General features: G+C 37.7%; 2 protein-coding genes and 1 non-coding gene across 4 annotated transcripts; 1 reads left to right on the top strand and 2 right to left on the bottom strand.

Annotated features, from left to right (window-relative positions):
• Positions 1-63: 63 nt before the first annotated feature.
• On the bottom strand, positions 64-135 carry trnap-agg (transfer RNA proline (anticodon AGG)). Its single transcript has one exon. It is a non-coding gene; the product is annotated as a tRNA-Pro (tRNA).
• A 479-nt stretch (positions 136-614) lies between these two features.
• Positions 615-9343, top strand: LOC101165031 (protein NOXP20). Of its 2 annotated transcripts, none has more exons than XM_078943663.1 (13): positions 615-716; positions 2201-2521; positions 2723-2792; positions 2920-3134; positions 3542-3676; positions 3815-3967; positions 4910-5054; positions 6047-6132; positions 6617-6835; positions 6945-7084; positions 7821-7893; positions 8337-8390; positions 8623-9343. In XM_078943663.1, the coding sequence occupies exons 2-13, from the start codon at positions 2207-2209 to the stop codon at positions 8746-8748; spliced, it is 1731 nt and encodes a 576-aa protein (XP_078799789.1). In that variant the 5' UTR covers positions 615-716; positions 2201-2206; the 3' UTR covers positions 8749-9343. The 2 variants fall into 2 exon arrangements, with proteins under 2 accessions (XP_078799789.1, XP_020558553.2); XM_020702894.3 differs by having other exon boundaries at positions 619-716; positions 4910-5093.
• Positions 9344-10291: 948 nt separating this feature from the next.
• LOC101170901 (uncharacterized) lies at positions 10292-16629 on the bottom strand. Its single transcript, XM_023956532.2, has 10 exons — positions 16404-16629; positions 15690-15977; positions 13632-13925; positions 12198-12308; positions 12064-12117; positions 11828-11863; positions 11718-11750; positions 11595-11627; positions 11000-11038; positions 10292-10526 (listed from the first exon to the last, which is right to left on the bottom strand). The coding sequence occupies exons 1-10, from the start codon at positions 16489-16491 to the stop codon at positions 10414-10416; spliced, it is 1089 nt and encodes a 362-aa protein (XP_023812300.2). The 5' UTR covers positions 16492-16629; the 3' UTR covers positions 10292-10413.
• Between the last annotated feature and the right edge of the window lie 741 nt (positions 16630-17370).

The raw sequence follows: 17370 nt of genomic DNA, 5'->3' as shown, positions 1-17370 counted from the left end.
GTTAGTATTCATTTTTCCCAGACTTGAAATAGATTTTCTTGATTCGTCAAAAGTCAGAAAATTGGGCTCGTCCGGGATTTGAACCCGGGACCTCTCGCACCCTAAGCGAGAATCATACCCCTAGACCAACGAGCCGTCGTGGCTTGCATCAGAAAGATCAGGATACAACTAGTCTATCTATGATCAACTGTGATGAGTGCGTGTGCAGTGCCTTTATTACAATTTTTTCAAGTACTGTAAATATCTATTAGGTCGGTAAATGTTCACAGTAAACTTTATCAAAATACTGACCTAAATTTAATTTCAATGCAAGTTAAATACGGAGATATTGTGTCTCATTATGTTACCTGTATTGTTAATATTGTATTTTTGATAAAGTCCAGTATCTCTAAACATTAGCATTCTGTGAACGGAATGACAGAAACTCTTCAGTAAAGATGTTCATCTTCCGGAAGTTAAAAAAACAACCTCCAAAGCTGAATAATGCACAACAGTTTACGTGGTTATGTTTTTTTTTTTTTAATTAAGGGTATAACATTACAAAAGAGCTAAATAATACTTTGAATTGCGTTAACTGTCTATTTCACTTTGGACTTTGAGCAAAGTTTGTATTTGATGCAGGGAACTCTCTTGGTTTGTTGCTCTTCGGTGCCGTCACTGTGAGCAGCCTGCCGACGTGGCGGGGCGGAAGAGGAGCCGCTGTCTGGCACCGCACGGTGAGCCGCTCTGTTACTTTCTCCCTAATAACACGCGATTTTTCTGCTCTACAACGCTCGTTTGTCTGTTTTAACTGCAGAACGCAAACTTTTTCTTAACCTAACTATTGTTTACCAGTTAGTTCAGTGCACACCACTTTTGTTAAACTCACTAGATTTCAAAACAAAAGTCATATTTCATAACACATTCATGAAAAACGAGGCTTTTCTGTGTTATACTTTTTCTTCGTATTTTTTTAATGCATTTTCGTGCTGTAAATGTTTTTTTTATTATCATTATTCAAGGTTGCTACGGTACCTGCAAAATGGCTTACAATGATGTCAAATGTATGAAATTGTTTATAGTTATAAAAACGATTTAAATACATTTCAAAATAAATGTAATAGGTACCTTTTCATTTTGTCAGTAAACTTCCTGTCTTGGCACGGGATTATGGGTATTATTCTTATCTGCGTAGGTTTATTTTGTTTTTGCTGTCTACAAGTTTTTACAAAGTTGAACAAAAATATAGATAATACACATTAACGTTGCTGCTTTTAAACTAAGTCACATGTACAGTTTATCAGAGAAGCAAACCTGGCTATTAATTTTTATTTATTTAAAGCCTGTAACGACTAAACGTGCACGTGGTTAAAAACATTGCGTGAGTCCTGCATTTACAGTATGTGGTCAGCAAGTGGCGCTATTGGCCATTACATTTATTTTCATTTGGTTTCATGCCACTTTCATTGCAAATTCACGTCATCTATTATAAAATTACTCATCTTTTCAAATTGATTGGAGCGTTTTACATGTACTGTATAGAAAACACACCAGAATATAATTTGTGATTTTTATTTATTTATTTTCAGTTTAAAAAATAAAGCCTGAAAGGCTTTTTATGTGTTGAAAAAGTTCTTAATATTGCTGTTTTTTTTAATATGACAATGCTGATAGGTCAAGTGATAGTGCTAAAGACACTGACATAAAGAAAATGGTTAAAATGTTTATTTTCATTGATTTAGTGACATGTCTGTTTAGTTTGAACTTTGTGCCAGAGGCCCAAATTCTGTAAACAAGCCTCTTTTCTTTTGATTTGTTTAAATTTTTGCAAATTATAAATCTTTAAATTCTTCTTTCACTTTTTTAAAACAGTTTTTACTTATTTTCAGACTGATTTTGTTTTTCCCAGAGGATTTTGATATTTCTGTGTCATCTGTTAGATGAGTCAGATGAAACATCTGCTTTTTTAATTCCTTCATGGTTTGTTGGGCATTTTTTAAATCCAATGCAGAGCTCCCTTTTCTTTGAATTTTGCTTAGAAGTTTGTGTCTAAATCATCATAATCAATTGTTGTATTCAATTCTGTCTCTTTTTAGAATTATTATTTAGAAACCAGTCTTAAATCGTATGCAAAAAGCAGACTTTTGTAGAGAAATTATTTTAGATAAGTACAGATCACTGCTTACAAGACTAATACAAAAACTAAATCATTTTTTTCCAGATCAAAATGTCTCAGGACAGCCCCTCTGAAGCAGAACTCCACAAAGATTCCAGTCCTCCACTTGTCCAACCTCTCTCTGCAAATCCTGACCCCTGTCAGGATGTCCCATCAGGCCCTGCAGGTCCCGTGCCTTCGCTGGAGCTGGAGCCACCTCTCCACCCTGAGACTTTGAGCATGCCGCATCCTGTTGAGGACACAGTAAGACAGGACACAACTACCAAGACGGACACATCCGAGCCAGCGGCAGAGGGTCAAGTGACCGAATGTAACCAGTCAGTGAGCCTGGAGCCAGATGCTGAGGCTGCAGAGGAGGATGAACAGGTTTGTGGCTGGATCTCCTCCATTCCAATTGATGTCCTCCACACACAAACACCTGCCTGTCGTCTTGCAGACAAACGTCAAAATATGTGTTCAATTTTACACATGTAATCTAGTTTTTAACCAATCGAATAGAAACAATTGCTGAGTCATGCTTTGTAATGTACATGTGTGTGACTGTGTGTGCATAATTCTCTTCAACAGAAGGAGAAAAGTTGGGGAGGCTGGAGTTCCTGGGGAAAATCTCTCCTAAGCACTGCCACCTCCAGTGTTGGTATGTTTTCTGTGCTCCTCCTTTTAAAACGGCTCAAGTTTGGACATCATTTGGTCAGATCTTTTCTTTCATGAAGTATTTCAAATCCAGCCCTCCTCCATCTTATCTCCACGTCGTTTATTTGCAGGCCAGAGCTTGACCTCAGTGAAAGTGAAGGCAGGAGAAGCTCTTCGCCTCCACAGAACCTCGGTAGGAGAGGAGGCGCGAGAAGAGGAGGAAGGAGCAGAGGGGAAGACGGATGGAGCCGGGGAGGTTGAGCCATCCGGCGCAGAGGAGTCGACGTCTGCTGATGTCCCGAGCAGGGGCGTTTTCTCGACCATCTCACATGCGGTGCAGAACACGGTGAAGAAACGCAAACGTTGAAGCAAGATCACACAAAACCAGGGTTTACAAATTTTACAATACAAGCTGCTAAAATATTCTTGCTCCTGTGATCTTTAGCCTTTAGCCTGTGAACTTTCAGGCTAAAATTAATAAGTACATAAAAAAATGTCAAAATGAGAACATGAAAACTATTGTAAGCACTAAAAACCCATACTGTGTTTTATATTCTAGAATACTTTTTAATGTAGAAAAAAGACGGGTCATTTGTGATCTGTTGTTGTTTTAATATTGTATAAAAGAAAAGAAAGTCAACACAATTTATAATTTATTTGAGGTTGTTGGTTTTTTTTAAATACATATTTAATCATAACCTTTTTTTTTAAACAATCTTTTTTGTTCCTTTTTCTCCTGAACTCTGTTCTTAGGGTAAGTCGGTGATCAGTGGAGGTCTGGATGCCTTAGAGTTCATTGGAAAGAAGACCATGAACGTTCTTGCAGAAAGTGATCCAGGATTTAAAAAGACCAAGACTCTAATGCAGAAAACCGCCTCGCTGAGTCAGGTATGCAGACGCTTAGTCATACCACTCATTCACAGAAACAAAAAGCTGGTTAAAAAACGAATGAGGAAGGTGTGTGTTTACACGGACAGAACAATCTGCAGTTAGTGATTTGTTTATTTGTAGCTTTTTATCTTATAGATATTGAAGGAAGCCAAGGAGAAAGACCAGGAACGGCTGAGTAACCAGCCGACGAGTACGCCCACCGCTCACTACAGCATTCTCTTTGATGAATACCAGGGCTTGTCACATCTCGAAGCTCTGGAGATCCTCTCCAACGATAGTGAAGCAAAGGTACAGTGTGAATTAGATATTACTTCAAAATATGCAACACATTCATTTTTGTGTTGGTTCAGCTCAAAACAACACAGTGTTTCTTGTTGGCTCAAATATTGAAATATTTGCTCACATTCTCAACGGAACAGCTCTAAAAATGTTCTCGCAAGAAAAATTTAGTTTTTTTTGTCGGTGCACTGTTAACAATATTTTTGTTACTTTATGTTCAAACTGTGGAGCCCTAAGCATGACATAAACATTATAAACCCATTCCTCAGATAAATACAATTTGTGGCCATGAATTAGTATTTTGTGACCATAATTTTGCATTTTGTGTCCATAATTTTGCATTTTGTGGTCACAAATTAGCATTTTGTGGTCACAAATGAGCAATTTGTGGTCACAAGTAAGCATTTTGTGGTCACAAGTAAGCATTTTGTGGTCACAAGTAAGCATTTTGTGGTCACAACTTAGCATTTTGTGTGCATAAATTAGCATTTTGTTGTCACAAAGTAGCATTTTGTGTGCATAAATTAGCATTTTGTGGTCACAAGTTAGCATTTTGTGGTCACAAGTTAGCATTTTGTGGTCACAAGTTAGCATTTTGTGAGCATAAATTTGAATTTGTGGTCACGTTAGCATTTTGTGTGCATCAATTTGCAATTTGCAGTCACAAATTAGAGTTTTGTGAGCACAGATTAACAATGTGAAGACACTAACTAGCATTTTGTGTGCACACATAAGCTTTTATTTTTAAATAATAATTAGTATTTTAGTATTATCAGTTCCTAGTACTTTTTTGTGACCAAAATGGTCATTTGTTGCCACAAAAACTAATTTGTGACCACAAATTATTAATTTGAAGGAACTTTATTTTGGAATGTAATGTCCATAGCTCTGTAGTAAACGCGTGCCTAGTTGCCTCACGTTCACAGTGCACTCTTTCCTTATATCTGCTAGGTCCAAGCATTCCTCTCCTCCCTTGAGGAAGAAGATCAGGAGAAGGAGAAAAAGGAGCTGATTTTCATCAAAGAAATTTTCACCAGACAACAGGAAGAAGGAGAAGTAGAGGAAGAAGAAGATGGAGGACAGACGAAGGATAATGGTGATCTAAATTCCCAAATACACTGTTCTACCCCATTATGTGAGTGAGCAGACCAGCTGGAGGTAGATGATGTCTCTGAACACTGACCCAGGATTAGGCTGACTTTAGTCAACTCTGACTGTTGATTTAGTTTTACTTTTCACTGTTGATTCTTTTTTTTTTTCTTTTCTCCAAACCCTGGACTAATACATTTTCATTGCAGCCTTGCATTGGTCCTGTATTGCTGCTGTGATGTACTGCAAAGCACCACATCCCATCATCTTTATGGGTTTACATCTAGAGTCTCTGGTTGCATCTGCACTCTAACAAAATTTTTACCAAAGATTTTCAGAAAACTAGCAAAAATCAGGAAAATTGTCAAAAATCTAGTTTTGTCCTTTTTTTTTTAGTTCACCGTTTTTGCAGAATTCTAGTATATTTTAGTTTATTTTTTGTATTCTAAATTTAACACAATAGCTTCACCAAACACCTGATCAAAAAATAATTGCAATTTTATTTTCTTAAAGTTGTACAAAAATTTAGGACAAATGATCAACTATGAAGCAACGTTGGAGCCTTACTTTGTCTCTCATTGTCTCAATTGGGCTGGAGTGTGCAGTGAAACTGAAGGTTATGGTAAGTGTTATCACATCTCTGGAGCCTTTAAACATGTGACACTGTGGCAATGTCAAAGCCCTGCACGTGGTGGCAGATCCCAACCTCATCCAGTGTCAGTGTTCAGAGGCAGCTGCCATGTTTTCACATCACACCTCAAGGACAATCACACCCAAATAGTAAATGTGCATGTGTGTCAGAATAATTACTCAGCTGTAAATGGAATTGTGACCGATTAGTTCATTCATTTGGATTTGAAACAAGAATCAATTGAAAATCAAGAGGAGAGGGAAATTATTCCATTCTGATTCCAGCATGGGGGAATCGAACCATCATCACACGTGCCACAAAGCTGCATGCCATAACATGAGTAAGTTTAACCTGTGTGTTTTTGTCAGCTGCTGACGGCGAGGAGTTTGTCAGTGTTCTCACTGAGCTGCTGTTTGAACTTCATGTTGCTGCGACACCAGACAAACTCAACAAGGTGACACACACGCACACAACGTCGCACTGATTTCAGTTTTATTTTGTAGACTTTAAAGCCACACTCTGAAGAGAATGGTGCTTTCAACATGTTCTTGTGGCATTTTTCTCATGATGGAGGATATATATTCAGAAAATGAAGCTCAAAATTGCATTTCTAACTATTAAAATATGTCCTTTTTGCAGCTGAATGATGAATATTTGAAAAGTAACTTAATGAATACAAATATTATCCTAAACAACATGCAATCTACTCGATGCACTGTGAAGAACATTGTCTAAAATGACTCAAGTGAACATGGTCATACCTATATCTTTGTATGCATTATGCTGCAGCTAGCGTCTTTGAAGATCCTCTGCACGATCGCATCCACTTTTTCCCGATCTCACATTAGCATAGTCATGTTTGTGCATGTGATTAGCATACATCAGGACGTCGACCTCTCACCGTGTTGAGCTGATGGGAGGTGATTATGCATCTGCAGGCTCGTATGAGAGCCCACGGTTGGGTGATGGAGGTGGAACAGCCTGTCACCACAGAGACAGTCGGCAAGGAAACTCCGGCCCAGCCAGGAGAAGAAGACCCGCCTGGAGAGTGCAAAGAGGAGCAGCAGGACAAGGAGGAGAATAAAGATGAAGAGGAGCAGAAGGAGGAGAGAAGCAAGGGAGACGAGGCAATAGAGAGTGACCCCAAATCTGTAGAGGTAAGGCAGAGGCGGCGTTTAGGTTTTTAATCTACCCGCTGTCACTGCAGAATCTGATGTTATCAGTCAGTGTGGGTGTTTGTGTGCACCTTCATCCCCCTCTCTGCAGGCCGTCTATTTATCATCAGTCGGCAGTCTGGCAGAAGTGACGGCTCGCAGTATTGAGCAGCTCCACAAGGTGGCAGAACTCATCCTTCATGGTCAGGAGCTAGAGAAACCAGCTAGAGACCAGGCACAAATTCTCACCAGGTTTGTTTGTGTTGTTTTTGTATTCTGAGCACACAATATATGTTTAGTCAACCAGACTGTGGGGCAAAAACCTTTGTTTTAGTGGCACAAATGCAATCTAAAGTCACAAAGGTAAAGAAGGTTTTGTTCTTATTTAAAAAGAATATGCATACAGGTTTTATGTGTCGTTATGAATTTTTTGTTAAAGAAGAAATTTGATTTTTTTTTTTATTGCTACAGAATAAATTTACTCTAAATTAATAACCACATTAAAGAATAAAGTTTTGGAGAATGTATATGATAACAAATGAAAACCCATTTACATTCATTGAATTTTAATAAAATCACAAATAAAGAAACAATAAAAAGTTAATGGTTGTCATTTTTACCAATACAGTCAAATTATTGACCTTAGTTGCTAACATACCTGTTTGGGATGGGATCAAATTACTTTAACATCTGTCTCTCTGTATTTTATGATGCAACATTTCTCCCTGTATTAAGGGCAAGTTTACCATTTAATGTGCCTGTTTGTGTCCATTAGCACACAGTTAATGAGCATGTGTTGTTAAATTTACACAAATGCAGCCAAATCCTCGAAGTTGGTGGGCTTTCTGCTCATGATCAGACATGATGTTTGCAAGTACAGAGACTAAACACTAATGCCCATATCTAAATGTAAAACTTATTTATCTTACTTAAGGCATTTTAAGGACCAAAAAAGTACAAGTAATAATCAATGTTTTTTTAATTTTAGACTGACATGTGCCATGTGTAAGGAGGTGAATTGTTTGGCCAAGATGTTCTCGGAAACACTCCTTCTTGTTGGGGTAAGGAAGAGTTTCCATAAGTACTAAGTGTTAGACAGTACTGTTATTGTATAAATACTTTAGTCTGTATTTAAAAAAAAAAAAAGCCAGTATCATGGGGAGAATGTATGTGATTACTACCAAAATTTGATTTGCAGATGTTTATAAAGTAGTTAAATATTTTCAGTATTTTCTGAGTGCGTCAGGGTGCTGCTGTCCAGTTATAAAAAAAACGTTCACATTTTGTTTTATGGACAGCAGCTGCTGGGCTTAGAAAGCATCTCAAAAGAGCTTTGTGAAAACCCTTTTTCTTTTTTTTTTGCAAAAAAAACCCAGTAACCACCCATGTTGTATCAGTTTTTAGCACCACCCATGTAGTAAAGTCGTCCTCCAGGTAATGGCAGCAGCGTGAGGACTGATCGATCACTGAAGGCCTCATCCCCGTGTTAATGTCTCTCTTTCAGGGTCAGAGGAAAGCAGAGGACTTGAATCCATTTATAAACGGCGTGCTTTTAGAGGTGACGTTTTTATCCAACGTATTTTGGTGTCTGCTTTTCAAAGTGAAGCCTTTGATACTTTTGTGTAATTATTGCTTAACTTCAAGAAAAACAGTGAAGTAAAGACACCTAAAATTTGATAAGGATTTCATATAGATTTTGGCATTAAAACCTTAAATTAAAAACACACATCTTTTATGTTTCTTTGTACCATAAGTGCGACAAAAAAAAACAATTTGTCTTCTGTCTGCAGGGCGCCAACAGTACCAACTACATCCATAATGCATTGCAGCTGCTGCTGCCAGTCCTGCAGATCTCCCACATCCACAGTCAACCAGGCCGACCCACAGGAGAGCCTGCAGCACAACCACAGCATTAACACAACCAATTTGCCTTTAATAATACACGTTTAAATAATCATAGTAGACATGGGATTTTCTACATATGCTGCTTTGACTCAAAACAAAGTTCCACAGAAAAAAGAAAACCATATTATCTGAGAGAAAACCGCTGAAAGAATTATGAACCTATAGAGGCCGTATGATAAATTCTGCCACTTTGTTGCTACGGATGTTATTTTGTCTATATTTGTTGTTAATATGATGCTTTAAATTCAAGCTCATTGGAGCTTTATTTGTGTTTGTTTGTTTCTCAACTAGTAAATTCAGAAAATAATAGAATTTAACTAATTCTACTTTATTTATGTCAATTTTCTTGCACTCTATACTATTTCTGAAATGATAACTGAACAACATAAAACACTAATGAAATTTGTGAAGTGAATTCTGGTTTAAATCTAAACTACAGTATTAGACATGTCACATTATTTTTTGTTATGTTAAATTATATGAAGCGAAAATTGCTTTGTTTTTTGCCCTTATTTACGGTTTCATTTAAAATATTCTATATTGCACCTGAAAGAAAATGATTTTGTGTCGCGTTCTCACACTGTGTACATTAAAAGTGTAACGTAACCTTCTCTCTTCTGTCCAGTCTTAACAAGAAATGTATGCAAACATAATTAATATAAATAAAGTTTAGACATAAATACAAAAGGGGTTTATACAAATATACACTTCCTGTGTCCAAAGATTCATAACCCCATATTGTAACAGTAAAATCTGTCCAACACAAGAGGCCTTCAGCTCTTATCTGTTTGCTCCGCTGCTGGACGGGAAAAGTTGGGGGGAAAAAAGGTGTTTGATTTTGATGTGCAGTTTTGCAAAAATTATAGGAGTAAGAGGACTACATGCTTTAAAAGTAGAGTAATATGTAATATAATAATAATGTAATATAAAAATAGCACTTTATGTTGTTACATCCAAAAAAAAAAAAAAAAGACTTGTAAATTGAAAGGAAGGCTTTTGATTTGCTTGGAAAAGAACCTGTCATCCCAGGATAAAAGCTTTCCCAAAACACCATCTAAATAACACAGTGGAAGTGTTGCACAGCATTAGACCTATGGAAGCCTTTCTTCTCATTATTTAAAAGATCCCTGCAAACATTTTAGTGCACCCACTGCCAGGCAACAGGTATAAGGGCTGCATTTGATCATTCCATTGAACACCATTGCCTCCCCAGCGAATTTCCAAAATTGTCAAAAGTGTTTCCTCTTTTCTTCAACATCACATTCCTCAGAAAATGAAGTAAAACTGGGTTGTGCTTCCAGCAGCCTCATACGCGTCTCTTTCTTGTGAATGAGTGCTGGCATCCCTTTACCTCTGATCCTCCACTTTTTAATGCACCTTTGATGCAGGCAAGAAAATGTTATGCAAATAACTTCTAATTCTATTCTATCAAAGTGTCTTGAGTTATTGCAAGGCTGGGTTGTGCTCTTTACCTTTCTGCAGAAACTAAACTGGGTTACACACAAGTGAACTAAAATTAGTTTGAACAACAAACATTTTATTTCACACTGTTTGCCTACCCCCCCCCCCCCCCCCAAAAAAAAAAAGAGTAGAAAAAAAATACAAAATAAGATCATGTACTGTATATACGTAAACAATGTTTTTCCATCATCTTTGTATTTCTCGTAAATATTAGTTTAATCGTGAAAAGCATGAGCTTGTCTTGCCGGTAAACCTTTCGGGTGCTTGATTGGCAGCCAGTCCTCTGTGAGGGAGGAGGATGGCTGATGCCCGCGATGGTGCAGATTGCCTGAAGAAGAGACAAAGTTACAAACAGTCTGGAGTAGCAAATAAAACATCTTAAAGGTTTGGTCTGGATCCATCCAGTTACTATTTTATTCAGTTAATTGGGAAAGAGCAGATCTTGACATGTTTCGGCACTAAATATGCAATAAATGATATTATGTTGATTACATTAAACTGATTTTTTTTTTTTTTTTGGTCTTGATTTTTTGCAGAACAGCAAATCATGACAATAATACAAGAATATAAGGTAAGGTAACAGGATACAGCTTCACTGTTTATTTTTTGCCTAGTTATCAAAAAGTATTTCTCCTTTATAGACTTTACATGCAAACTGAATAATTAATTGTGTTTCCATGGCGTTTTTTCGAAATTTCAATTTTGTTACTCCGTGATTATCATCATAAATCTAATTTGTGCAAATTCATAGTCCATGGAAACACAGCAAATGTGACTTTGTGTGTAAAAAGTGAAGCTTACCAGTGTAGCTGTGGTCAGCATCTTCATACATCAGATCTTCTGCATTATCACAAGAAAATAGACAGACAGTAAACATAAGCTGGGACATTTACATTCAGCTGATTAGCTTGTGTGCATCTGCTGGAGAATTAAAACATGTATAACTTGTATGGAAAGTAGTCTTGAAGTCGAGTCTTGGCATAATTAAAATCTCCTTTCTTGAAATGTTTCACCACATGTGCAAGAGGAAGCCATTTGGATGAATGATGAAATGTTTCAAGAAAGAAGATTTCAAGTCAAGTGACAACGCTACCTGGATAAATGAAAAATTTCGCCCATCATTTGCAAGACAGTAGGCTCAGAGGAACATACTTGAGAAACTAAAATCATGTAAACACTGCTGCATGTGTGCATAAATGTGGCTTTCTATACTTGTGAGGACCAACCAGCGGACAGCCTCCTTTCAATGTGAGGACACTTAAAAAACCCAACGAGCCTTAAAGAAAACGTTTGCTGTGTGAAGTTAAAAGCTTAATTTTAGATTTCAGGCAAAGGTTAGGTTCAGAGAAAAAAAAAGATATTATTAACAATTGTGTGTGTGAGTTTGTGTTTACACCTTGAATGATATCTTCTGGAATTGGTGACAACCCTGAAAATCGAAAAAAAAATATCAATCAAAAGCAACATAAAACATATTACTATTTACCTTTTATTATTATTAACTATTTAATAAACCTACCAAACAGAGGCCAAAACGGATTGGATTGGATGTCTGTCCATATTAAAAAAATAAAGGTTAAAGTTGCAAAATAAAAACTACTGATGTTAAAAACGTTTGATATAATTTACCTGCAAAGGTTGTGGTTTTTGTTTGCTGATTAACACCTAGAGAAAAAGATTCAATGTTGGAAAATGTCATTTTACCTTACTGATTACACCCCTGAAATGCTCCAATTGTACAAGTTTTGATATATTTTTAGAGAAAACTATCATACAAAAAAATCAACTCTGGTCTTTATCTTCAGGAAAAGGAAAAACTGACAATCTTCAGTCACATTACTCTTTCTTCTTCTTTTCTTTTTTACCATTTAATCGCAGATTTGTAGAGTTGTAATCACTGGACTGCACCTTGGGTTTTTCTGTCAAAGAAAAAAGAACGTCATGTTTTCCTTATTAGAGTAAATCAGTCCACTGAGCTCATGGTGTGTGTGTTCATTACTTTTTAATCTGATGACCTTGGGGATTTGTCCAATCACAGCTATAAGGCAAATGAGCAAAACCACACACAGTAGAGCCAACCAAATCGCCCGGTACACACAGCGCCATTCATCTGGGAAACAGAGAGAGTAAAGACTTTAAGCATAATGGATCTAGAACCTTAACAGCTGTTAATATCATTATCTTTGTATTGGCTTAAGGAGGATTAATTGTTTAGTCAATGCAGACTCCATCACCATTTCCCACAAGTCAGCTTCAGATCTTTTCATTATAAAAGTTAAAAAAAAAAGTATTCATTGCCAATGCTAGATAAAAGAGGATAGCTGCTCAGAAGAGAGTACATCATATTAGAGGATGATTATTGGATGATAGAAAAAGAATATAAAATTGGAAAATGAAAAACTGCTACAAAAAAAGGCCATTAAATTCCCATTACGATCATCTTTGGGTCTATTTCAAAAGCGTTCCCAGTGGTCTTTTAATAATTATTATGCCTATATTTTCTTGGACATAGTTTCTGCAGAGCAACGGTAGTTCATTCAAAATTTGCTTCTGAGTTGTGGGCGGGACCATTGGTGCATTGCAGGTCTACCACACTTCCTATCATCCCTTTGTTATCTCTCCTGCTTGCTCACAGACCCCTTACAGCCCCAACCTAACATTAACGGTGCAACAAAAATGGTGACCCATATCATGGCAATCCAGACATACAGTCTTGAGCCAGATGCCTGGTCTGATTAGGAAAAAGAGGCGCACATGAATCTATTTGTCTGCAAGAGGATGGATTAAAATAAAGCTAAGCAGGGAGCTTGTAGCCCACAGATTGTAGCACCTACGTTGAGCTACAAGCTTTTTCCAATGACATTTTTCTCTTCCTGATTTACAACAATTTGAATAAAGGAACACTCAAAAATCCCCTTTTGAGCTTAATTTTCTTTATATATGTCCTCCTTCATAAAGAATGCCACATAGACATGTTAAAAGCCCCAATTTCCTTGGAGCAGGTCTTTAAGTTTGTAGAAATATTTGAAGAATGGAGGCAAAAGAGACTTGGTTAAGCAAATACAATGGAAAAATAAAACATGTATGCAGCTTTAAGTAATAGGGAGTGCTGGAGAGCAGAAGAGAATGAAGCAGGCCAAAATCAATACAGGAGGTTCAGCAGATTAAAACAGAGTATGGTCTTGAAAGATCATAGAGAAATGAAGACAAAGAAAGAATGAAAGTCACAGCTGAGAGCTGGAGGAAATTTGTTGTATTGAAACAAAGTGACTCCACGGGGTTCAAGAGTTTGGCAGTTCTGCATGAAACGAAAACTGATTGACCAGGTCCCTAGCCTCTTATTGCTCTTCTCTTTCTTCTCCTATCCTACAGTGAAGTTATATTAGCCACATGGGGAAACAAAGAAATGCTGGTCCCTCATGCCAACACCAACCTGTCTGCATCCGTTTCCATGGCAGCTTTTCTTTTGCTGTTCCGTTCAAAAGAGTTTGATTGGCGAGCCATAGGAGACAGCGGCTTTGACTGGATGATTTAGATGTGGGCAGCAGAGGGAGACAGCAGTGGAAAACCTCCCTCTGGCCTTCATCATTGCCTCCATCAACTCCTCTCTCTTCAGGAAGATGGAGTTTTAAGAAGCTTTGATTACTATGGCCATACAAAGTCAGAGAGAGATTCTCTGTTTGACTAAGCTGAAGTTCCAGTGACACCTCCAAAAGTAACTCCACATCTGTTAAAGAAAAAATGAAAAATATCTGGTCATATTAAAAAAAAAAGACTGAAATTACTGGAATTTCTCTTTTTTTTCTGGTTCGGGAACATGTTTCGACAAAATTCAATACATGTATTATCATAAGACGATCATTTTAAGTAAAAAATAAAAATAAAAGTTACCAATACTTGCATAAAAGTCAGCCGATTCCAGAGTAGATCAATGCCATCCTGGGTTCACCAGCTCTGAGTTGTAACATTAAGCGTTTTCTAATCATACTTTATTGTCTAAAACCACGGTAAAGCAGTCAAAGTAAGTCAGATGTAGTGTGATATAAATATTTTCCAAACCTCCAAAAAATGTATTTAAAATGTATGTCAATTAAATTTATTTAAAGAATAACATTTAAAATACTTGGATAGAAGTAAGTACGAGAAAAACAATTAATGGTGAAAGAACTACGGAAATAGTAAAATAGTTGAAATTTGTTTGGTTTATTATAAAGAAATACACAAAAATGTTATAAAAACCCAAAAAACTAATTACGATTGTTACGATACACACAGCATTTCATAAGTGTGTGTAACTTACGTTATCCTTACAATTTATTCATTGCTCCTGATGATTATGGGTTGATGCTAATATTTGGAAGCGGAGCCGCCATCAATAGTGTGTGATTGTTTGTGTGACTGTAAAGTGTTTTTTGAATTGCTAAGTGTAAAATGGTGTTCATTTCTCTTTGAAGAAACCCTAAGCGGTATTTTGACACATTTCTGAGTATTCTTCTAATAACCTGCACTCTGAGCACCGGCCCCTCCCAATCCACAAATACACTTTCTCTGTGGAGCTAGCAGTGTTTGGCAAAAACGCTTTCCTTTTATACGGACATCCATCTTTGCAAAAATTCGGATGTTGTTTGTTTTTGTGGGCGAGACGCAGACACTCTGCCGAGGCCGACTCTAGGTTAACGTCATGAAATGGGCGGCACCCACACGGACCGAAAGCCACTGCCTCAGAGATTGAGTCGTCTTACTTTCAAGTAGGAAAATAGCTCTCGAAAATAACAAATTTTTAATTTGAAAAATCTTTCTTTAGTGTGCCAAAGGAATATATCATCATATACATGGATATTGCATCCTGCAGGTGATAGGTTACAGTGAACACTTTAGCAACACATGCGTGGTAATAAGAGAGAATGAGGTGAGATGCAGGCATGATGTAGTACAGATTATTCATAATTTCGACCCACCAAATCCTGCGCACTGCACAAAGAGCCGGTTAGTGCCGTTCAAGTGGTAAGTGTGTGCCCCTTGTGAGCCTGGCAGTCAGATATGAGGAAATTAGTCAATCAGAATGTAGTTTGAGTGGGGGTGTCCTACAGGTACTTATGTATAACCTGTACGCCCGCCATGCCTGCGGCATTCATGAGCGGTCAGTAAGAAGCCAGTACTCACATCTTACTAATGACTAGACAGCATCACCCGCACGCCATAAGGCAGTGTAACTTCACACTAGGTTTACGAATGCTTCATGATGCATTTTCAGGCATGACAATTGTACGTCCTATTTTCAAGATGTCCCTTGAGGTCCCTTGAGGTCCCTTGAGGCCCCTGTGCTCCCTTTAAGATGCAGTCGGCTTTCTCTATGATTGTCCATGGGCCGAACATCCCAAAAATCAGCACAACTCAAACGGATCAAACCCTCATACAGGTGCATGTGGCTAAGGCTTTAGGCAGGGAGGATCTCTTTAGTTGGGACCATTAAAAAAGAAGACCAACGTACCTGAGGTTGAGTTGAGGTGTAATACCTGCATATTTCTGTCTGTTTCACACATGATCCAGCCGGTTTTTGGATCAGAATTCCATGATTTAAGGGCCAAATCCAATAAACTGCTTTGATTATTCTGCTGACAGATATGCATCCAGTCTTCATGGACTGAAGTTGACAAAGGATCACAAATGTCTTCCGTCTCATCTTCTGCATTTCTTGGCCCTCCATTCCTCCATTCCTTCACCTGACTTCCTTCTTCACAGAGTCGGTATGAAAGGCATTGGAAATTCACTTTCAACACTAAAAAGATGAAAAGAATAACAATCCACAAAGATTTCTCAGTGGATGCAGGCAGAAGAAAAGGCAGAAAAAACAGCAAAGTCCTCACAAGTCAGACATCAGAGCGAGGATCTTACAATGAAAGTTGTTTACAGCAGTTTGTATCTGACAGCAGAGACATACAGACAGACAGTGAGGAATAAACAAAAGGAATCTCTCGTAGGTTAAACCAGGGCTGCTCTCTGCCTTCAAGACAACGCAAGGAGACATTTTCAAACAGCTGAAATGTGCAGGGTTATGTGTACTTATGATAGTATGCTTATCGTTTTTGAAGGTTTTAAAGATTTTAGAAACACAATAGAGGTCTTTCTTTTCTAACTTGACTTAGAAAAAAGCTGAGAACACTTAGTTCCTGGACGAGGTTCAAAATTGATGTGAACAACTTACCTTTGTGTAAAGTGAAGAACTCTGGGAGACAAAGTATGAATGCGAGGATCACGAGGAGGAGAATTTTGATCACCGCAACTCTTGTCATGGTCACACACCAGGATCATAAACTTTTTTACAGTGGAAAAAGCTCAAGATAAGGTTAGTAGCATCTCCTTCCATCGAGTGAGGCACACTCGCACGTGTCTTTGCGTCTAGTCTCCCCTCAACGGATTTCCTTGAGTGAACCCAAAAAGGTCTCGATGACTCTGTTCATAGGGTGACGAAAATGAGTGCACTAAGCAACTTCACTTCCTTTTGCACTTCCTGCCATTTCTCAGAACAAAAGAAAAAATGGAGAACAGCGTTGAAAAACAAAGGTTTCTGTTGGTTTAAAAGTAAGTAATAAGACTCTTCATATGTTTTGGCGTTGACACATGCCAGAATGAATGAAGGCGCCCTCTTCACTGTCGCCACCGGTTTGCCAGTTTAGATTAAATGTGAGCTACATTATGACGGGTTACAAAATGGCACATGTGCACTCGTATTGGATTAATCTTTTTTTAGAAAAAGAAAAAATACATACGTTTTTGCACAGTCATGAATTAGGTTTTCTAAAAACAGCACAGAGTGAAAACTAAACTTTTTAAAGGCTCAAAATTATGACAGGGTGGGTCTCTCATCAGTAACCTCCAGCTAAACCACATGGTAATTGTTTTCAACAAGCTTCTGTCAGTTTTGTTTGCCTTTGTGGAGCTGTAGTCGTGTTTTGACAGCCAGCTGTGAGTTGTTGAATTTGTTGTGCTGCAGAATCATGCATAGTGTAATTGTGGTGGTTTGGGTAGAAACCAGGTTCAGGACCAGAACAAGTCTTCAAGTCCCGCTCCAATCGTGTTTTGATTTGTTGTTAAAGCGTTCCTGGAGGGGTTTTAATTACAGTATAGTTAATCTTTTTTTTGGGCAAAATCTAAAAACCTGTGTCCTTTTC

The sequence above is a fragment of the Oryzias latipes genome (assembly GCF_053564925.1).
Source record: "Oryzias latipes strain Hd-rR chromosome 1 unlocalized genomic scaffold, Olatipes_Hd-rR_3.1 chr1_Y".
Classification (NCBI taxonomy): domain Eukaryota; kingdom Metazoa; phylum Chordata; class Actinopteri; order Beloniformes; family Adrianichthyidae; genus Oryzias; species Oryzias latipes.
This window is presented reverse-complemented; position numbering and strand designations above follow the sequence as displayed.

Bases quoted from the DNA above. Each gene is read 5' to 3' on its own strand.
- LOC101170901 (XM_023956532.2), bottom strand. From the start codon at position 16,491: ATGACAAGAGTTGCGGTGATCAAAATTCTCCTCCTCGTGATCCTCGCA. The intron at 11,039-11,594 runs GTGTAAACACAA...GTGATAATGCAG, and splicing joins TCCAGAAGATATCATTCAAG to AAGATCTGATGTATGAAGAT. The intron at 10,527-10,999 runs GTAAGCTTCACT...TCTCTTCTTCAG, and splicing joins TGCTGACCACAGCTACACTG to GCAATCTGCACCATCGCGGG.
- LOC101165031 (XM_020702894.3), top strand. From the start codon at position 2,207: ATGTCTCAGGACAGCCCCTCTGAAGCAGAACTCCACAAAGATTCCAGT. The intron at 3,677-3,814 runs GTATGCAGACGC...TTTATCTTATAG, and splicing joins AAACCGCCTCGCTGAGTCAG to ATATTGAAGGAAGCCAAGGA. The intron at 7,894-8,336 runs GTAAGGAAGAGT...TCTCTCTTTCAG, and splicing joins AAACACTCCTTCTTGTTGGG to GGTCAGAGGAAAGCAGAGGA.